General features: G+C 41.6%; 1 protein-coding gene across 1 annotated transcript; it reads right to left on the reverse strand.

Moving 5' to 3' along the window:
• Positions 1–161: 161 nt before the first annotated feature.
• Positions 162–20,817, reverse strand: LOC118407396 (ankyrin and armadillo repeat-containing protein-like). The gene is made up of 24 exons (XM_035807870.1): positions 20,587–20,817; positions 18,230–18,878; positions 17,624–17,861; positions 15,279–15,481; positions 14,792–14,929; positions 14,160–14,298; positions 12,798–12,981; positions 11,435–11,666; positions 10,465–10,666; positions 9,769–9,977; positions 9,063–9,167; positions 8,121–8,365; positions 7,260–7,428; positions 6,525–6,766; positions 5,992–6,145; positions 5,531–5,692; positions 4,735–4,841; positions 4,007–4,129; positions 3,372–3,530; positions 2,860–2,977; positions 2,250–2,359; positions 1,455–1,651; positions 898–944; positions 162–424 (listed from the first exon to the last, which is right to left on the reverse strand). Exons 2-24 carry the CDS (start codon positions 18,855–18,857, stop codon positions 177–179), a joined length of 4,359 nt encoding a protein of 1,452 aa, XP_035663763.1. The 5' UTR covers positions 18,858–18,878; positions 20,587–20,817; the 3' UTR covers positions 162–176.
• Between the last annotated feature and the right edge of the window lie 1,743 nt (positions 20,818–22,560).

Raw genomic sequence — 22,560 nt, forward strand, 5'->3', positions numbered from 1 at the left:
GTAAGATCGTTATATCAGCCCTATTGCTTCAGCTATGGCTGGATAGTCCTATCATGAAATAAAACCACTGAAAAATTGTACAGCATTCTAGTTTCTAACTCAGCTTTCTTAACCCTTGAAGATGCACTAGGCTGCTTTCTAGAACTACACAAATTGTACAGTGTCTAACTGTAAAATCACGTCCAAGCTTTTTTAACCCTTGAAGATGCTCTAGGCTGCTTTCTAGAACTCCGACCGCCATTTTCCTCCTCCTTGTGTGTAAGAGTTGCCATGCTCTTAGACACAGAGATCATTGCTGACTTCTCGCGGCGCCTCCTGTCCCTTGTGTTGATGATTGCAGGCGCAGACACAGTCCTGGGGCCGGGCTTGTCTCGCACTTTGGTGGTGGATGTCAGGCCGATGGCTGTGTAGGGTCGCGCATATCCTGAGGAAAAATATAAATCAAACAGTTTTCAAATTTGAGTGAGTTTTACAGACCAGTATAGGAATTCTACAAACTCTTACTTATTACAGAAAAGATATAAAATGTATTTGGTTTTCATTTACAAGTTTTCTGATCCAAACTTTACACTAACAATTTCCCAGAGGATTATACTAAAGGCAAACATGTAATGACCAAACACAGGTAACTGTTAGGTTATATTTTTGTACTGCAACCATACTAAAGCTTTCATACAAATGTAGCTGTTACAATTACTGTTACTATTAACAAAGTAAGTCCTTGCTTTGCATTATTTGTATAACGTACATGTATCTGTATCTGTAAAATGAATAATTTAACTGTTAATATTGTCTAGTTACCAGGGCTAGCCCTGGGCTAGCCTCCGACTAGTTGGGTAGCCCTGGCTGTATGGCTTTTTAAACAGCTAAATAAATCAAATCAAACTGTAACAGTACCTCTTGATCCTGGATACTGTATAGGAGGGCCTCCATTGATCTCCAGACTGAAAAACAATGAAACAGAAAACATTACTAAAAGGAACTAACTGTAGGGAGTATAACAACAGATAAAACTGCATACAAACATTTAGTGTACAAACATCTACTTGACAATGTGTAACTACCTCTGCATATGGACCACATACATGTAGCCATTGTGGCCACTTTTGGTGATCCTGTACATAAAAGCAGAAATACATGTACAGCCTACTGTGAAATTGAGAATCTTCTAAATACCCCATGAGTCTTACAGTACCTCTTACCACTATAAGCGTGTGATCGGTCTTGCTATTTCTGTATTGTCTCAATCTCAAATGCTACAAATGTGACAAACAGCAAAATTAAGTCCTACTAAAGTTAAACGATTTTCAGTACTCATCTCTGTGAGGGCAGTACTGATATGCCAAAAAGCAGTTACTCATGCAACTGGATATGATTGTGGCAACGGTCAGGCATTTCAGGTAACATCCACTATCTTTTGTAAGTGACACTGAATAAAAATGCTACAAACTCACCTCTGTGAGGGCAGCCCCACCATTTTGGCCATCCTGAACGTATCTGTGAACTCCATGCTGATGCGAGCGTCCTGACCCATATTCTCTACCAGCACATCGTACAGACCCGGGGTGTTCCGACACAGGACCAGTAGCTCGCGCCCTGCCGTTCGGTTAAAGGTCAGGTAACCAAGGGCAACGGCAGCGTAGAAACGAACCTGGAAAGGAGACGTGATGAATCTGAGTCAGGTACAGTATAAGCTGTTTTTAAATGTTTTTATCAAAATTGCACAGTCACCCCATTTGGCGTATTTCGTGTGTGGTACAATGCAAAGTTATTCAGCTGAACCACACCGGTTTGGGATTTAAGGATTTCGTACAATTAACAGAAGTGTGTGGAAATCCGTTGTAAATTTAACTGGCATCTGCTGTATCTGGTTTAACGGTTGTTGATTAAAATTTAAAGGCTCTGGGTTCCAATCCCAAGCAGGCCTCAATGTTGTGCATTTGGGAAAGGCTCTTCACATCAAGTCCATTTCTTCACTCAACTCTGGTCAAAATAAGTAGTACTACCAAGCTTCAATTAGGGATGTCTTTCTAGATTAGATGTAAAGCAAAAGGTACCATTTTGACGATAGGAAAGCTACACCTTTGGCACATTTAACTTTTAAGAATCTAAATATGTAAAAGAGTAGAGGTCCTTGTGGTGTGATACTACTGAAGATGGTCTACCAGTTATTAAACACAACTGCTTCAATCTAGCCTATGAAGCTTACAATACAGTGGAACTTGTAAGAAGAAATTGTATGTTTGTACCTGGTCGTTATGAGAAGACAGATGTTCTGTTAACAGTTCCACGGCTCCACACGTCACCATGGCGTCTGGGATCCCTGCTCTGGTGTGGGCTAGGCTGCCCATCAGGCTCGCTGAGAATGAAAAATGGACATAATTATGTTTAACTTCAACACTTGGTAACACATCTTACTGCACTGCAGTGTATCATACTTCTGCCACAAAGATACAGCTACATTGTTTATGGCTGGATTCATTCCTTTGCAAAAAGCAGGTTATGCCTTGCAACTGATAATTCAAAACATAATACAAACCTCTAGGATCATGCAAAAATTCAGTAAAAGTATTTATCATACAGTTTGTGAAATACTATCAACATATTTCTGCTCCCATGGCAGTCGAGTAATTAAGGGGTGCAAACATTGTAAAATTCCACCAAATAGAATATTCTTCCCAGATGTTTTGAGTTTTGGTACATGTAGCCCTGCAAGAGTAAAGTATTTGTACAGTAAGACTTTGTCTACATTTCAGACAATGTCACTGAAATTCCACTTTGTACATTATCTTTACATTAGTTGTATTTATAATTTTGCTTTCTGCTATAAATACTGTCTTTTTAAAGACCATTAGTCACCTGCTAAAACCACCGTGTTGTCATCATCTGACTGCAGTAGCTCCACCAGCTGTGTGACCCCGCGGGCTGTCAGCATGACCTGGTCCTGATCTACAATCACTCGGGCCAGCACCACAACCTGTACACATAAACAAACACATTTTTAAAGGGCCTGCATTAGAAAGCTGTCATTTACCCCTGAAATGAAGGCAAGACATCATGGTCAGGTTGGAAGGTTACTGTATGTCCAGCAAAAGAAGAAAACACACTCAGGAAATTCTTGAAAACAAACCGATATGGCAGACTTCATCCCTTGACATACAATGTAGACCAGGAAAACTGACAAGCAGAAAAGAACAGTGTCAGCAACACTGTCCTTTGTACAAAAATACTTCAAAAGAGTATTTCCAAAATTTACAATGATGACTGTCCTTGGTACTGAATTACACTTGTCTTTGGCTCTGATCTGTTCTTCTTTCCTACCATTTTTAATTTTTACTTCTACGTTATGAATCCACCAAATCACGACTCACGTGGAATGAAGCGTGTGCCTGGTAGGCTTCGTTCTCTGACAGTAGGAAGGGCTCAAATATGGCCAGCGGAATCCCGCCCAGCTGCCTGATCTTGTACTGGTTTGCAGTGTTGTTGAAGACGTATGTGGACAGGGCAGTGCCTGCTCTCAACTGTACATCCTGGGGGAGATCAGGAATTTAAGATGCATTTCTTAGCATTCATTTATTCTTCAATCATAAATATCCAGCATCCTGTTGGAAATTCCGATTTGAATTCTTCAAAGCAAAACCTACTACATTGTGTAATGTAATTGTATAATAACCTAAGTGTAATAGATCAAAAACTAAAGCTAAATGCTTCTTGTCAAATATAGTAATAGTCAATCACTTCTCACCTAACTATTTACAGGACAGATTGTCTTATCATTCAAGATGAACTTTGACCAAGACCAACTCATATTTTCATTGAGTTGGTGTCATTTTTTTTTAATCGCATTCAATTTTCTCACTAACATTTTGGCTACTTTCTGCTTAATATAGATATTATAGAGACAATATCATAATATATTAAAGGAAGGTAGCCCAAATCTTGGACAAACTGGCTGTGGCAGTGAAGAAAATCTTTAGTTGTATATCTTAGATGAGGACATGTTTACCTTATTACTGGAGTGGAAGAGCTGTAACAGGATACTGGGTGAGAACGTCTCCTCCTCCTTCAGCACCTCCTGGATGTCCTTGTTGTTCAGGGAGATACAGGAGAGAGCCAGGACTATCTCCACCTGAAACACAGTCAAGACAGAGGTAAGCATTGTACAGTGCATCCTTTTACTGAGACATCTGAGCAACTTTCCAAAGAACTGCAGGAGTCTATGTTGGGGTTCATGGCAAATAATGATTGACTTTACCTTAATTGCAAAGAAAACAGCTATGTTGTTCTTGTGACTGGAGGGAGCTATATACCCAATAATTAACACATTGAATGCTACAACATTGATTTGAACTCTGACCATTGAAGACGCCACACACATGGCGAAACTAGTCTGGTGGTGGGCTTATTTAAAGTAGTTCTGAATGGGAACCATTGGGGCTACAGCGTCTTTTCTGAACATGTGGTGTGAGTGTGTACAGTTGGCCTGAGGTTGTCCACTACTACTTGCAAATTGAATGATAGATGTTTTAGAATTGAAGTTACCATGATTGATATGTCCAAATGAATTGAAAAACCTACCACTATGTGACCACATCTACATGGCCAATATGATTCCATAGATAATTTTTCCATTGAGAATCTGTCTATAGCAACTACCTGTCCAACCAGACCAGATTTCATAGGTCGCCTGAGTTATTCTTGAGTTTTCACAACTAAGAACAAAAAGCGTTTTACCTGTAGTATCTCATTTGATGTACTCCCTAAGATTTTACACAATGTAGATATGGCCTGCTCCTCTGCTATCTTCCCTTGGGTCACCTTATTGCTACTGTGGGCAACACCTGTGGATATTTGAATAGCATCAGTCTTTGACATTTTGTACTTTTGTAGGTACAAAATAATGCAAAGGTGTAACTACTAAAACACTTATACATATCTTGCATCTAGAATCACTATCAAACAATGCGTTATAACACACAGTTCAACTTGTTCCAGAATTTTATAACTTAGTCTGTTGTTTTCTGCCATGGAAAAGTCAGGTTTGACTGAATATCCTAACTCATATTTTGACTAGAGAGGCAACATTTTTGCAAAAATGCATAATTTCTTCTCTCTAGCATTGCGTCAAGCTACTTGCATACAACACTATACCAGCAGGCTAGCCCCAAAGTACTGTGTATGGGTGAAAAAAAGAATTGGGGCTAAGAATCTGAGTAGCCCAACGTGATAGCCCAGGAAGCCAAGCCTCGTACACAGCACAGCCCTTTCTGTATGCCCTTTCTGCCAGGAGGAAGAACGAAAAAGAACACACCTGCAAAAACAAATTGTTTTCTCCTTCTGCACTAAGACAGGAAGGGTCCTCACCTATACACAGAGTACCCAGGGCCTTGATAACAGTCAGCAGCACTCTCTCAGAAGTCTTGGAAAAGATATACCTTCTTTGGGGCTTTATGGAGTTAAATTATGTACTAGCCTGTTCCCAACCTCAGGTCGTTAATGTATGTATGTAGGTACATTGTATGGTCCTCACCTATACACAGAGTGCCCAGGGCCTTGATAACAGTCAGCAGTACCGTCTCAGAAGTCTTGGGTGATCTCAGCAGTCGCACCAACGGCTGGATCCCGTTCTCACGACAGATCTTGTTTTGATACTCGATACTCGAGCGGCTCAACGCAATGATTGCCAAACAGCCTATAACAGGAGAAAATGGCAAAAGGTTTACAAAAATCTTCGAAAAGTTCGAACTGTTTATTTTATCCAATAGTGTACATTGCCATTTGCATCATCAAGTATTCATGCAGGATAAAATTTTCCTTCATTCAACACCAAATAGAACACATCACAGATGTGGCAAGACTTTTTACTAAAAATCACCGACAGACAGATACACATGACACAAAATGATACTTCAGTACTTGACATATCATATCTAAACATCGATAGGCATGTATGCCAAGCTGAGAGCTGAACATATAAGACTGTCTACTTACCCACATATTGCAGTTTCTCAGACTTTAACAGCAGCATGTCGATCAGCTGGGGGATCCCGATCTTCTCTGCGATCATCCTCTGCTGCCGCGGTGTGCTGCCAGCCAGCGCCCACAGCGTACAGGCACCCTGTTCTTTTACTTCTACAGACCAGACCTGGAGAGGTAAACACACAATGTCATGTCTACTATGGGTAACAGGCATACAGTACATACCGGTAACATTGTGCACACAAGTCCAGCCAATGCCATGAGTGTACAAGTCCCATTCTTCAGCTTCAACAGATCAAACCTGAACATAAAAAAATACTGAGTCTTGTCACAAGTTTGTTATGGGGTAACAGATATTGTATAGACTACAGGATTGTCCAACCAATGACCAGATAGTGTTCAAGTTCCCCATTCTTTTGTCAACGTGAACCTGGAAACATGCATGTTACATTTTTCCTTATATAAGGACACCAAATTTGTTGCATCTCCGGCACTTTTTACATAAATTAAAATGCATGGTTTTTCTTTTTGGAATGAAATGTTACCTTCAGCAGTTTGTTGAGATATTTTGGTGCATCGAGATCCAAGATGGCCGCCTGACTGGTGCTGTTGTTCTCAGCGATGGCCTCCAGCGCGCTTGCGGCCTTCACCTGAACTGTCACGTTACGCCCCCACACCAGCTCGACTAGCGGCCGCACCGCGCCCTGATCCACCACCTTGTCCTGGTTGTCCTTGTGTCCGGCACAGATGGACGCTAAAGCCGCTGCAGCCGCCGCCTTTAGAATGTCTGTATGAAATGAAATGAATGTAGTTAAAGTCAAGTCAAGTCTGAAGCAGAAGCATTCAATATACAAATGTCCAACTTATATATCACCATCAAATGTTACACAAAATCTAAAATATATGGTGCAAAAAATGCCATAAGAATAACTAATCCAGAGTTATGGTAAAAATCAAAAGTACCTTTGAAGCAACCAGAGGATACAAACTTCAAGTTAGAACTCTGCAAAAATTTACCATTACATCTATATGTTAGTCATATTTTCATCTCTCATGCCGCAACATCTTACAAGAAAGATTGGGCTAAGCCCTATTAGGTACTCTGAATAAGCTTTACTCTGCTATGGTAACATGAACTTGGCATCGGTTTCAATTTTGGCAACATAAAGAATGTTTACCTTTTCAGCACCAAGGACAAACCCAACCCTAACCTAAAAGTGTTACTGGAGCACCTTGACAAGTGCAACCACGTAACTTGGCACACAAAGCAGACCACAAACCTGAGTCCACTCCGAGGAACTCCACCAGGGGTTCCAGGCCGCAGTTTTCTGCCACAGTGCTCTGGTTACCGTGGTTACCGGTGCACAGCACCCGCAGCGCGTTGACGGCGTTCACCAGGACGTCCTCCAGCTCTGACTCCAGCAGGTGGACCAAGGGGGGGATCCCGCCCTGGGAAAACAAGGACATTTGAAAATAAAATATAAAAGCACATTGTCAACCATTTGGTGTGAAGGCTGGCCGACTGCTGCCTACCCCTGCATCATGGACCCCAGCAGCAGTCACTCACTCACTCACTATCCATGGTTAGATTATACTGCTGCTGGAATCCCTGATGCACGGGTAGGCAGCAGTCGGCCAGTCTTCACACTCAAACACAGGACCTCTGCCTTTATGTCCTATCCCAGAGTTTGTTCCTAATGGAAGCTACTAGTAGATACTCATTTTCAGTGACTGATAAAAGTGTGGATCTTATATAAAGCACATGACCATTTACAAAACTTATCCAGTTGCTAGAGTATCTTTTGTATTGAGCATATCTTTGCCAATTAGTAACTGGATGCTTTGGGAAGAAATGACATGGAAGACAGAGAAAAATGCAGTTGAACTGTGTTTTAGATGATACTGAATAACAAGACTTAGTATCAATTATCTTGTAAAAACACAACCAGCCTATAGTGAGTTTTATAGACCGCTTGCAGATAGATGTGCAAAAGCTAGGTGTGACGGGTCATTCGGTGTAATATAACCAGCTGCTGCTGCGACGCGCACCTGCGAAGCTGGTGTGTTACGCCGAAGGGCGGTTATACCGGCTATATAGATACAGATACAGACAGATACAGCCTGAGAGCAGTGTACCGTACCTGTGCAGATATGGACTCCTGGTTATCGTCCACACACGCCAGGTCTGACAGGATGACGGCAGAACGGGACTGGATATCGTCCACAGCCGACCCCAGGAGACGGATGAGCACGGGGGTGGCGTTTGCGTTGGCGATCTCTCGCCTCACGGGCTCGTGTTCGGAGATGTTGCACAGAACGGAGGCGGCCAGAGCCTGTAATATCTCGCTATCGTGTTTGAGAAGCTCCACCAGTGCAGGGATGGAACCTGTGGAAGCATATCCATTAATAGTGCCATCAGGATGGTAAACCACAAGTTAAGATAGGCTAGTTACTAGTTCTTCCGGATACATGTCAACTTCATGAGGTTGAAGACTCTGACACAGTGCAGGGACACAGTGCAGGGGCTTCGGTGTAGACGAGGTGGTTGCTACATTATTGCGTGTTTTGCAATTTGGCTTTCTTTGTGTTTGAAGAAGAGAGAGAGTTAACATATAACTAGGCTAGTGCATAGGACAAATGAGATTTAACACTGACTTAACTACTATGGTATGGCCATCTCCATAGAATGAAAGAAGAGAAGTGGCCAAGAAAGATCACTACAATGACCATAGAGGGAAGGAACCCACATGGACTACCACGCAAGAGATGGACTGACAACAAAAGGGAAGATCTTCATCTTCTCAACCTACACAGTGCCAACCCTAAAGACAGAGGCGCCGTCAAGCCTCCACATCTACGTGCAAGCCTGTCTAACTCTTGCCGGATGGGGAGCAACAGAGGATAAACCAGGTAGGGAGTGAATGAGTGAGTGAGTAACAAAAATGCACCTGTTAGATTAAGGAGGCTGTATGGATCGGAACATCTACTCCTGTAATGAACTATGAACTATTTCCCAGTAACTCTATGCCATGATCACTAAATCTAGAAGTTAAGCTCTTTGATCATTTTATGATACCACCTACCGGCTGCCAGCATGGCTTTCCAGTGCTCCTCCCCAGACACAGAGAGAATGTCCAGCGATCTCACAGCATTCAGCTTCCTGTCTTCCTCCTCACTCTGCAACATCCCTGCAACATCATTAACGGGAAGGCTTGCATCACATGTACAATAAATTCATCAACAATGAAGGAATAACAACAAAGATATACCTTTCTACCACAGCAAAATGATACTTCGATAAAAACAAAAATTTTCAGGCTAAAGTAGGGAATCTACAATCAAAAATTATTGTGCTGCACTGAATACTTTGAATTATTGACGGATTAACATTTAATCTAATGAAGTTCACAAATTTTTGAGGCACATTTTTATTAGCTCTGAAATTAAATCTTTCTCAAAAAGTTGGAATATGGCAAAGAGGAATATATCAGAGTCAAAACTGCCCAAGTAGACAACTGAAGAGATCGATTAAATCTGTTCTATGTGGACAGGCGGTCACTACATTTTTGTATAGACAGGATTCTCAATGCTTGTGTCAATGGAAAAAATTATCTAAATGACCACCTTTGGCCAGACGGTCTTAAAAGAGAAGTTGTCAGTTGTATCTATTAGGCTGTATCTGGTTATCTAAGTCCTTACCGACAGTAAAACAGTACTAAATACATTATTCAAACCTGCAGCTGTATTCCCTAGAATTATATTATGCTTATCTTGGCTTTGAGGTCTTACCTACTAGAAGCTTCCATACAGGCACTTCCAGACAGTTCATGAGGATGAGATACTCCAGAACGTTGGTGTGAGACTGCAGCGCGGCCAGGTGCACCACGTTGTCTCCCTTGGTGTCGTGTTTCGTGATGTCCGCTCCGCCCGCCAGCAGGTGCTGTACAGCCGCGAGGGCGCCACTACTTGCCGCTAGCAACAGCGGCGTTGACTTGAACCTGGCAAGACACAGTAGACGTTGGTGTTACATGTAGATTGCACCAATCAGACAACACAGTTTAATGGAGAAAACACCAAATTGAATGAAATCTCTGATGGGCACCAGAGAAACGCAGGCCACAGAGAGAACAGACGCAGGGGTGGGGAGAGGTGTGTGGGTGAGAGAACCAGTGTTTATCCTCCAGTTAATGTGTTTGACTGAGACCCCCTGCCAAGTTCACTCGGTGGCGCAAGACACCCTGGGACCAATAAAGGGCCAGTCTCTTAGGGGTTCAATCCCAGACAATTCAGCCAGGGGGCACAATCCCTCTCAGAGTAACACTATACCGTAACCCTGTACGCTGTGCATACGTAACAGTCAAACCACATTTGAATAAACCTGCTACACCCTAATCTGCGGAATAACCTATGTTAGTGTTGAGCTCTACATGTAGCTGGCTGTTGGTTGTGAACTCTAATTAGTTTTAGCTAACGAGTTGAACTTACTGATTGGTAGTGTTGAGCTCCAGCTGGCTGCTATCCTTGTTGATGAGATGTTTGAGACACTGCACGTTGTTGTAGTACGCGGCATGGTGTACCGGCGCCCAGCCGTCCTGGTCAGACATCGTGATGTTCGCTTTACAGGACACCAGGCACGACAGGGCGTCTAGCGAGCCACACTGGGCAGCCAGGTGCAGGGATGTCGGACCTGTCAAACAAGGTGTCAATCATCAGTTATTGGGACCTGTCAATCAATGCGTCAATCATCAGTCATCGGACATGGTGATGTTCACTTTACAGGACACCAGACACGACAGGGCGTCGAGCGAACCACACTGGGCAGCCAGGTGCAGGGATGTCGGACCTGTCAATCAATGTGTCAATCATCAGTTATTGAGACCTGTCAATCAGTGTGTCAATCATATCAGGTTATTGGAAATGGTGATGTTCGCTTTACACGACACATTACAGGACAGGGCGTCTAGCGATCCACATTGGGCAGCCAGGTGCAGGGATGTCGGACCTGTCAATCAAGGTGTCAATCATTAGTTATTGAGACCTGTCAATTATGTGTTAATCATAAGTTATTGAGAGTTGTCAATCATGTGTCAATCACTAGTCATCAGACATTGTGATGTTCGCTTTACAGGACACCAGGCACGACAGGGCGTCAAGCGAGCCACACTGGGCAGCCAGGTGCAGGGATGTCGGACCTGTCAATCAAGGTGTCAATCATCAGTTATTGGCACCTATCAATCAATGTGTCAATAATCTGGCAAACACCTTTCCACGGCAAACTCCCTTCCACAGTTAAGTCCCTTTCCTGGCATAAGAGAACCTAGCCAACGTTGAAAATTGACCCGACCCCTAAAATAAAAACCAGCCCCAATTGAAGACTGCAACAGAGGCTAGATCCTTTACAGGTACAGCAAAAGAGTCCATCTTCTCTATAAAAACAAATGTTGAAATTACATACCACTGCTGGCGGTGGTGTAGTGCGACACGAGCCTGCGTACGTTAACATCCAGCCCCTGCAGCAGCAGCAGAGCGATGACCTGCGGACGGTTGTGGATCGACGCGTGGTGCAGCAGCGACAGGCCCAGCTCGTCGTGTTTCGCCAGCCGAGTTGCCGGACACTTTCGGCACAGCGTCTGGAAGATGGCGACCAGGCCCCGCTGCGCTGATGCTTTCAGGCCGTACTGCAGGTTCTGAAGAAAGACCAGCAGTTCATGTTAACACTAGTTCACCTTTAACCGTAGGGTAACCTTTATCCGTTCTTTTTAAGAACAATGTATTTAGGGATTATGTTGACAGATGACGGTTTCAAACGGCAATATCTTGAAACTACCGTCCATCGACTAAATATCCCTGGATACCCTGGTTAGCACCACAACAGACATAGGTTAAAGGCGGATAAAGGTGAAGTAAGTACTAAGTAAACATTACTTACTAATACCTGAAATTTTACTCTTGACACTCGGACAGTACTGAAACCCAGAACATGTTGTACAGTTGTATTTTGTTTTTATCTCGATTCTATCCGCTGTATTGTCCAGCCCCTTGTGACAGCCACTGGCAAATTGGGCAGACCTGTCAGATTAAATCTTGCTTATAGCAGCCCATCCAACATCACACCTGCCTCTGCGGGGAGGGGCCAGTTACAGCCCAGACAGCAGAGTTTGTGTTACACAGACTTACATGTATATATTATATACAGCCAAACCAATATCAGATACATGAAGATACTATCAAATAAACAGATACGATGTACATGATTGTACTTTAACTTCTTACTGGCAAAAACCAATAGAATTCTTACTTACAAAATGTAACAGTGACAGCATAGCTGGTGTGTTACACCAAAGGGCAGTTATACAAATGTAACACCAGTCTGGCTACATAACAGTTATATTTCTGATCCCAATTTTCTGCGACCACCTTACTGGTCTGAATCAATCAGTTATGATTAATCAATCATCCATGGGCATCAAGTGCTGATGCAAGGCAGCTGGAGACATCTCTCTCCAAAATATTCCATTTTCGGTATAGAACTAGTTTCACTCTATAAATTGTGTATAAGGTGTATAGTGCTGTACCACAGACAGCCTGGCTTCACACCTTTCAAAAGCACCCCCTATCCCCTCCAACCAAAACTACACAATGATACATGTACATGTCAGAAATACTACCAGTATCTACATGTAGATCTGGCAGATACAGCTTTATACCATGAATTTTCATAATGCTTGTAATTGCAGTTAAAGCACAAGTAGGGAAGGACTTCGGAAATCATAATATTAGCACTGCTTTGTACGCTTTTGAACAAAATTTCTTCATACCTTGTATCTGATGGCTTTCTTGTACCCGAACCTCTTCTTGAAGTGTTCGTGCACCTGTATGTCAGTCAGAGGCAGCCTCTTCGGCTTGAGGCTGGCGGTGACGTCATAGAAGGCATGGATCCACCGGGGCTTGTGTGGAGACTGAGGGTAGTAAGTCTCGAAGTCCAGGGAGAAGATGTGGTACCTGGAAAAGGTGTGGGAAAAATTACTCGTAAATACACGTAATATCATCAGACAGCTGGGTGTTTTAAGGGTGATATAATTGTACTCCTATGGTGATAGCAAGATGATATATGAATGACAAATTGTATGATATTCAATGTATTGAAGCATAAAAATGCTATTATGCTACAAAATACAAAGTTTGTCATCACAACATGAAACTTCTTTGAGGAAGAATTTCAAAGCTAGGGGAGTTGGGTGAAATGAGGAAATTTTGTTCTGTTTAAAGCAAACTCCGCTGTTTGGGGCTGTAACTGGCCCCTCCCCTCAGAAGAGCCAACATGATTTAATCCGGCTAAGGAAAAGTATATTAAGATCATTTAAGAAGAAAACTAAAAAAATCCCTTTCAATCTATATTTCTTCACACACACAAAAAAAGCAGTATCAAGCCATGCTTCACAAAGCTTATGACATCACATGTTGTTGTTTGGAGTTCTCTACAAGTATATCATTCCTACCTTTTCCCGTTGAGTTCCACCACAGGTAGTGGGTAGTGCTCCATGTACGGGGTGTCGGGGTCCAACAGTTTGGCACAGTGAGTCAGGCTAACATCACAATGCTTATGACATCTACATTACAAGCTGTTTTTCAGAGTACACTACAAGAAGTGTTATCAATCCTACCTTTTCCCGTTGAGTTCCACCACAGGCAGTGGGTAGTGCTCCATGTACGGGGCATCAGGGTCTAACAGTTTGGTACAGTGAGTCAGGCTAGCATCACAATACTTATGACATCAACATCATATGTTGTTCTTTGGACTTCTCTATAAGTACAAATGTACATGAACACAGGGCTCTAGCCAGCGTCCGTTTTTCCGTCAATTGACGGAAATTTGCTACGTGTGACGGAAATGTTTTTAAACCAATCCGTCAACCTTGACGGACAAAAAATCTTGTTGGAAGCTACAGGCGGCTTGGGGACGCTGTCCACGGTCTGAAAGTTTGTTTTGCTATTGTTATGATTGTTGACATAGTGTGTCGGCGCCCTTTCGCATACAATAATCTAATTAAAAACCTGTTATTCAGTTCCATCGTTCTATCCTAATTTTCGCGGTTTTTGCAACAATGGGAATTGGCTGACGGAAAAAAATTTCGAGCTGGCTAGAGCCCTGCATGAACATGAACAAGTATGAATCGTACCTTTTCCCATTGAGTTCCACCACAGGCAGTGGGTAGTGTTCCATGTACGGGGCATCAGGGTCCAACAGTTTGGCACAGTGAGTAGCTGCCTCCAGCTGCAGCTCGTCAAACGCATCAACCACTTCATCTGGGGGGTCCACTGGAAAATATGATAGAAACATTGATTTTCTTTTCCTCAGGAGGGTTCACTGGGAAAATCATAAACATGATTTTTTTACTAAGCTGAAGGATTTCCAAAAGTGTGACAGTGCAAAGCCAAATCTATAAAATGTAAATTTCAAAATCAGCTTTTCCACTGTCGGAATTGACATTGATATTCTATCATATCAATGACGTTAGTATGTATTACATTTTACAATATTTCTTTTTCAATCTACTGCATATATTTGGTCATTTTGCAGCTGCTTTGTACGATTTACACTATGGTTCAAATTTTTTTCTTTCTTTGGATTGGAAATGCTGAAAATTGATGCGCACAAAGATGTCAATCAAATCAACATGGCCTAAATATCATAAATGCCAGTTTTAATAATTTTGAAAGTACTTTTCATAGAATCTGACATAGGATAAAATCATGATGAAGTAATAACTATGTTTTAATCCCTTTTTAAGCTCCATCAGTGAATACCGACCTAGATATCCAGTTTCCAGGTCTATGGAGATGCCCCCGTGCAGATGGTGGTAACGGTTCTCGAAGAAGAAGTTCTTGCACTTGAAATCAGGTCCCAGCATCAGGGGTGGGAGTTCTCTCTCTGTTCTCAGCTTGTCATCTGGAAAATAAAGTGTCAGTAACGTCATATGTCAAGGCAATCTCTATCAAGACTGTATCCTTGTGCGTGCCCTTCATAGAAGAATCTTAAGTTAAACCCTCTGATAACCTTTTCCAGGGTGTCATTCTTCACTAAATCTTTAGCCATAAATTCATATAACAAAAAAGATCTGCCAATCAAAAAAAGATGATTTTGTGAAACTACCATACAGGAATAATTGATATTGGAGATAGCTATGTTTTCATTGGGTTTCCTTTATTCATACATCATAGAAAAGTGTCCCAGTATGTGTCTACTGTACAGCGCAGCTTTGCGAGAGGGCATCACTTTCAACAAAAATCTTACCTACCTATAAACGGTGCGAGTAACCTGGACATATCCGGGACCTTCATCCTCCTCCTCATGGCCACCAGGAAGGGCACCATGAAGCTGATGAACTTGACCAGCCCCAGGAGCCGCCGAACCTCAGCCTTGTCCTCCAGGTGTTTCTTAATCATCTCCTGGTGCATCTGGAGACGTCTCTGGATCAGCAGGTAGCTCTGCTGGTCAATCCTGCAGTGTTTGTGTGAGAAAGAGGTTTTATAATCAAACGCTAGTTCACCTTTATCTGTGGGGTAACTTATATCCGTTTGTAAAAACTAGATCCTGGTGCATCTGAAGACGTCTCTGGATCAACAGGTAGCTCTGCTCGTGGATCCTGGGGTTATCGGAGAACAAAAAGGTTTTACAATCAACAGAACAACACTAGCTAGTTAGTGGAGAACAAAAAGGTTTGATGATTTTCGATTTGATTAAATTTTCAATGCTAGTTCACCTTTACCTGTGGGGTAACCTATAGCTATATCCATTTTTAAAAACTAGGGTATTTCTTGGTGTATCTGCAGATGTCTTTGGATCAACAAGTAGCTCTGCTGGTCGATCCTGGGGTTGGCGGAGAACAAAAAGGTTTGATGATTTTCGGTTTAATTAATGCTAGTTCACCTTTATCTGAGGGGTAACCTATATCTGGACTCTCCTGGTGCATCTGGAGACGTCTTTGGATCAAATCTTACAGGTAGCTCTGCTGGTCTATCCTGGGGTTAGCAGAAAACCAAAAAGGTTTGATGATTTTTTTATTTAATGCTAGTTCACCTTTACCTGTGGGGTAACCTATATCCATTTTTAAAAACTAGGGTATAGACTGGTGCATCTGGAGACGGTTTTGGATCAACAGGTAGCTCTGCTGGTCTATCCTGCGGGGTAACCTATATCCATTTACATAAACACCTGGTAATTAGGAGTTTCAAAACCCAAGAACATGTGGTGTACCCGGCCGGTACCGCCTAAGTGTTGGAAGGACCAGATCTCAAAAGACACTGGACTGAGTCTTAAGACTGTAAAAACTAGAGCACAGGACCGTGTGACAGGGAGATACTTGATGGAGAGGAGCAAGGGGCCAGTCCCTGGGCTAAGTACAGTGGTTTGAAGCAATTTGAAACCACTGTCCAAATCATCATGTCACAAAATATTGCAACCAAAGTAAAATGATCTGTCAGATAAGGTAAGGTAAAAGGCGAAGAAGAGGTGAAGCAGGATGCTTTTTTAGGTTAACTTTTAAAAATTAGCTCTTTTGATCCAACCTGACATCATCAGAAAATATAGGTCTTTCAACTTAAGAGTCAAACCTGTACAAATTACAAGTGACCAACCATGACAACATACGGACCACCTGGCCAATCTGACCACTTGAAGCTGGTCCATTAGTTAATACATGCATGTACCATCAACACAAGCATTAGGAATCCTGTCTATAGTAACCACCTGTTCACAAAGACCAGATTTTATCAGTGTTCTGAGTGGTCTTCTTGGGCAAGTTTGACAATATGGGTTATGACAGTATAGAATTACCAGGACTAGAACCCTTGCCTAGTGATCCATGGAATTTGATCTGTATGGCAAAACTGAGGGGTTACTTGCCTCTTATGCCACAGAGACAAAAAGAAAATGATTAATGCTATATGATTTGTTTGCTTTTATTAGGAATTTATTTTTATGTATACATCTGTCTTTCACTCTATTCAAGACAGATACTTACATTTTTTATTCACTGCATGCAAGTGTATTGTGCAAACATGGCATGAGCACCCCCTGCTGGGGTATGTATAGTAATGCGAAACCTCATCGTCCAGAAATAGAAGTAGGGCCACAAAGCACCAGATTGTATAACACTATCGTTACATGTTGTGAAAATAGATTCTTTTTACAGTAACAAAGTGTTGGATCCAATCCCAACTAGGTGGACTTACTGTTTTTTAAGTGGCTTTTTTTTCAAGAGATTTAGTTGAAGTATATAATAATGTGTTAATGTAGAGGCTTCCTTCAAAAAGGTTTACATTTTACTACTAATGTTTACAGGTATAGATGTGCAAAGCTAAGTATGTTTAAAAGTTCGTTTAGTACAATAAAACCAGCTGTATTTCATACTTGTGCTTGAGCTTTCCAATTGCATTGTATAACTAACAGAATTGTTTCAACCACTTAATATTGTTTAAAGCACCACCAAAGCTCCCTTACCCTCCTAACTTGTTTATCTGAGTTATATTGAATATATGAGTGTACCTGTCCTCTGAAATCTGTATTTGCTGCGCAATGTTCCATTCAGGCAAAGTCTTATGTCCATTCTATCATGATTAGATGGAACAAACAAGTGCGTACCTGTCCTCTGATATCCGCACTTGCTGCGCGATGTTCCAGTCAGACTCCATGAGAAACAGGTTCTTGTGCTGCTGCACGCTGGTCTGGTAAACAGTCATCTGCAGTGAGAAGTTCTCCACATGACGCATGAACAGCTTCCGCTCTTCCAAGGTCGCATGTTCGTCCTTCATCTTCTCAGTCTCCGGCTGGTCTCCGTACACCTGGGCGTACTCCGGGTCCTTAGACACGTCCATCATACCTGGAGATAGAACAAAAAACAGCTCAGTCTTTAATTGTACACATAGATTTAGAATGGCAAACAGTTAACTGTTAAACCCTTGTAATAATGGGAATAAGTATTATTTACTAGCCTTTTCTTCAATTTTCATCGGTCTACATGTACATCTGATCTATTTCAAGCAACAAAACATTAAGCACCTGGGCTTGAGAAAAATTTAAAATTTATGGTATGTTAAGATGAGTTTCAGTATGTATAGTGAGAGAAAGGTAAAGTGGAAATAACTCTACCTTTTCTCTCACTGTACTGAAACTACAGCACAATGAACTAATCAATCTTAATCTTTTATTGCAGTAGAAGACAAGTTTAAGTTGACTTAAAAAAAATACCTGCTGTTGTGAACTCCAACAAAACGTTCTTCTTCGTCTCGGGTTTGCCGCTTGCATTTACATCCAGGTTTGACCTCCAACGTTCCGAAAACTTTGCCCTCTTGTCCGGCGGAAAGAATGCCCCATGCCACAACGCCTTCATCATATAGTCCAGATTGATGAGGATCTGTCCAACTCTTGTATCATGATATGCTGGAGGAAGTTTACAGGAGGTACTCTGGTCAAAATTCGCTTCTAGCGATATACAGGGAACTTGGTTCAATGCGAATATTCCTGTGACCAGGTCGCGAATAATCTGGTGCAGTTCGCGACAGTCGTACGGTTGACAATTTGGCACCTCAGGGAGAAGGAAGATACAGTTGGAGTACGATATCCCACGCATTTTCGAAACCAATCCATCCGGCGGCTCGACAGAGAACCGTAGATCGTCCGAGGACAGTAACCAATGCGAGGAAGTGTACGCCAGCATTTCTTGGACCTCTGCACGGTCAAACTTTTCGAAGAACTGGTTTGCGTTACGAGTCGCCTGGAGTTGAGCGAGATATGCTTCATCCTTGTCTTTTTCATCCATGCCGCCGGGTAGGAGACTAGGCCGCCTCGACGGGGAGGCAGACGATGTGGCAGACATCGTGGTATCTCCAAGCCTAACCTGTCAAAACAAAACATTCATGTCAATTTTTCGTGTGACGTGTCATTGTCGATGATGTGTAACATTTCTGTAGAAATGTAGAGTAGAGTAGAGTACTTGTAGAGTAAGTAGAGTAGAGACACAGCAAGGAGGTTAAAAGGATAACCTTCTTGAGAAGAGTAGACATCTTCGGTTTACTAGTACTCCTTGGAACTGCTCCTCATCAACGCAACTTATTAAACTAAAACAGGCGCCTGTATGAGGTATTCTGACTACATTTTACACTAGATTAAGCAGAACTGCCTACTACTTGTACATATGAATACTATGCTAAATTTTTGCCACATCACCACAAAACACTTGTTTACAAATTCAAGTTACAAGTATTATTATTTGAGTAATCTCAAGAAGTAACAATAGCTTGCCTTTGGCTATGTCTTTGGCCTACTGAAAAAAACCCAAGCAGGCCCCTTGTAAGTTGTTTCTGGGCTCATCGGGTCAAGGGTTGGAGACTCTTAACAATTTGCCTACCTCTTCATTATTGATTTATGATTTTTATTAGTAACTTTGGGCACTTAGCCCAATCAAAACATGATTAAGTTACCAGCATAACGAGCTACAGTCACAAAAGACAGGCAAAAAGAAATACATCATGTATGTCACTCAACTAACAAGATGTCAACAGTTGTAAGAAAAAAAAATTACAAGAAGCCAATGTGTATGTTGGCATTTAAGTTTTATGATACCAGTGAGTGTTATATGATCTGTTATAGTTGAAAGTACCCGCAGGGAGTATAAAATTCACACTCACAGCTAGGCTCCCCAAAGAGATATGGCTTCCTCATTTGTAATCAACTAATCAACACCTTTTAATGATTCTAAATTGTACAGTTTATGCAGATGTACATGGTAAGGCTATCAAATAGCATTGAATGAGACTTTAAAAATCAATGCCACAGTTGGTATTGATGTTTGAGTAAAGGATTGCTGGAATTCATCTATTATTTAGTTCCTTTTTTGTTGTTGCTTGTTGCTTCTGGACTTTGGCTTTTGTTATCTTTTCAATGTTGTACCTTTGTGTACTTTGCTATTGAAACATACACTGAAGTTGAACCTTTCTGGATGTTGACATAACTGATTTACAAGTAACGTTAATGTTATAACTTAAAAGATTAACATATAAAAATGTTGGTACAATGAATAATTGATCAACCACAAAACTGTGACAAATTGTTAAATAAAGCAATCATTGTGTTTACAAACACAAATTATTTCTTCGTGATTTGATAAATCAGGATTGAAATTCCAACGGGATTAAGTTGTTGTTGGATTACAATTAACACCAAACAAACAAGAAATCAGTCCCGCCCCATGGGGTTTGTGTTGTGAAACGATATATGGGGAGGGGGGTAGAAGTTTCAGCGACCTAAATATGGCTATACTGCTTTATTTGCGGAGGTACGGAAAATAGACAATATACCTGCGACCGCCCTGACAACAAAATCATTTCAGTTTTCCGCTTTGCTTAGCAGAAGGAGCCAAAACTTCGCTTGTTTTCGTCTCTAACTTGAAAATCTTGGGCGCAACACTTACCGTTTTAGAGTAGAGTAGAGTGGGTTTGCTCTTCCGTATACGATTACTTCATACTGCATAGAAACTACAGCTACCGTGACCGCAATACAATAGTTATCGAGAAATCTGGGCAAACGTTACGGCCTTAGTTACGCACCTTCACAAGTTTTAGTCTCACCGATCACTCTTCCGACTGTCTATACTCCAGAAATCTGTTCCTCTCTCGCTCGGACGAAGCCATACTTGGGGGTTCTTGATACATAAACATGAAGCATGCCCCGTGTGCTGAGTAACTAGGAGCTGCAGATATACACACAGGTGTGTTACGTACCTGGGCGCACCTGAGAGACCAAAGCGCCGCTGGTCAGCACACTGGAGGATCTGCGCGCTGATTGGTTACTAGGTGTGTCCGCTTTGGTTGTCATGCATGGTCACGAGATCACATCTCGTACTCAGGGCAGTCTGTGCAGTGATTGTCCCAGGACGTCAGGACATGGGAGGGACCAGAATAGACCATTTGCAGGGGTGACGATAGTTATAAATTAAACAATATTTGAGATTTACGCACGAATAATACTAATTCAAAAATGAGTTTGATATTTCTCGAATACTTAAAGTATAAAAAATGCGTAAATTATCGGCTAAAGCCTAACTTGTTTATCATACTCTACCCCCCCCCCACACACAGCTTTTTAGTACCCCCCATCTCTGACGTCAACCCAAAGTTGCTATCAGGTTACGGAGCGCGTCGTGACCGATTGTCAAATAGTTGTAATAGGATGTACTAATATGAAACATTAGGTATAGACAATTTCTTCAGGGCAGAGCAAAGACCACAAAGACTAACTTAAGACGAAAATAGCAACACAAATTATAGAAATAAATTGCTTATTAACTTTCCACAAATTATTTTCCGTTGAGCGGACGTTGATTTTATCCGCTTATCTCCTTGGTTCGATGATTTATTCATCTGTTTCTATTCTTTTCCCCATTTAACGGAACTTCGGAACCATAGCTAACAACTGATTCATCTATTTACCGTACTATGAAGTTGTCCAACAAATTTGAGATCAAATTTTTTCATATCACTGTGATCAGTTAAATCACACATTAGTCATTGTCTTGGTATCTATGCCATATTTAGCGCTGTCAGCCCTATCGCTATGCAAGAAGCCATTGCAAGGGGTTCTTGGATGGCTAGGACCGGCGAAACTTAATACGGATGCATGTAGTTAATGATATAACCGTATACACATTACGGTGATCATTTTTAATAAATGTATACCTCTATATAGTCCTCTATAAATGATGTATTTGGCAAGTTATGTATGGTAAATTTGGGCCGGTTGTGAGATCTTCTCCGCACATATGCCCAGTGAAAGGAGTGAGAGTGCGGCGATTAGAAGTCGGTTTCTACAATCAATCGTTCGCTTCGCTTGCTTTGATGCATCATGAGTTGATGCGTGGCGGCTACAGACAGTTCGGACAGTTCTCGCCACATTGATATGCTGATCTTCAGATTTTATCTATTGACACTATTTACAGAAATGTAGTTGTGGACATGAGGGTCTATGTTTTAGTAAATAGATTAATTGACGAAAACTTACAGAGAGTATGATTTCAAGTCACACACACCATCGAAGACTATTAGACTCAGCTCAAGAAATAACAAATTGAAGTTTTTGATTTAAGTTTCTTCCTTTTTTCTTTCTTTGTTTCTTCTTTGTTTCTCATTCATTCATTCATTCCTTCATTCGTTCCATATCCTTCGGACCCTTTTTATTTCCCTTTTCTTTCCTCAATCGTTTCCATCTACCCTATTGACCTTCAAATCCTATAGTATCGAGTGGCTTCTCGTTATGAATATAAATCTTTGTATTCCGTCGTAACAGTCAAGATTGCCTTGAAATTCTTTTACCTTAATGGAGGTCAGAACTTGAAGAAAGTCTCTCACAAGGACATTACGGCAGTTCGGGCGCTCAGCTGTCGGTGTTCAAGTCCCGACCATACGCATATGGACTCGTGCCTGGTGTGGATTTGAAGGTTAACGTGTTACATTGAATTAATTGACGACAACTTTACTGAGTAATTTCAAGACACACATATAGCATCCAAGAATAAGCTGAAAAAA

The sequence above is a fragment of the Branchiostoma floridae genome, unplaced genomic scaffold, assembly GCF_000003815.2.
Source record: "Branchiostoma floridae strain S238N-H82 unplaced genomic scaffold, Bfl_VNyyK Sc7u5tJ_1336, whole genome shotgun sequence".
Taxonomy (NCBI): Eukaryota; Metazoa; Chordata; class Leptocardii; order Amphioxiformes; family Branchiostomatidae; genus Branchiostoma; species Branchiostoma floridae.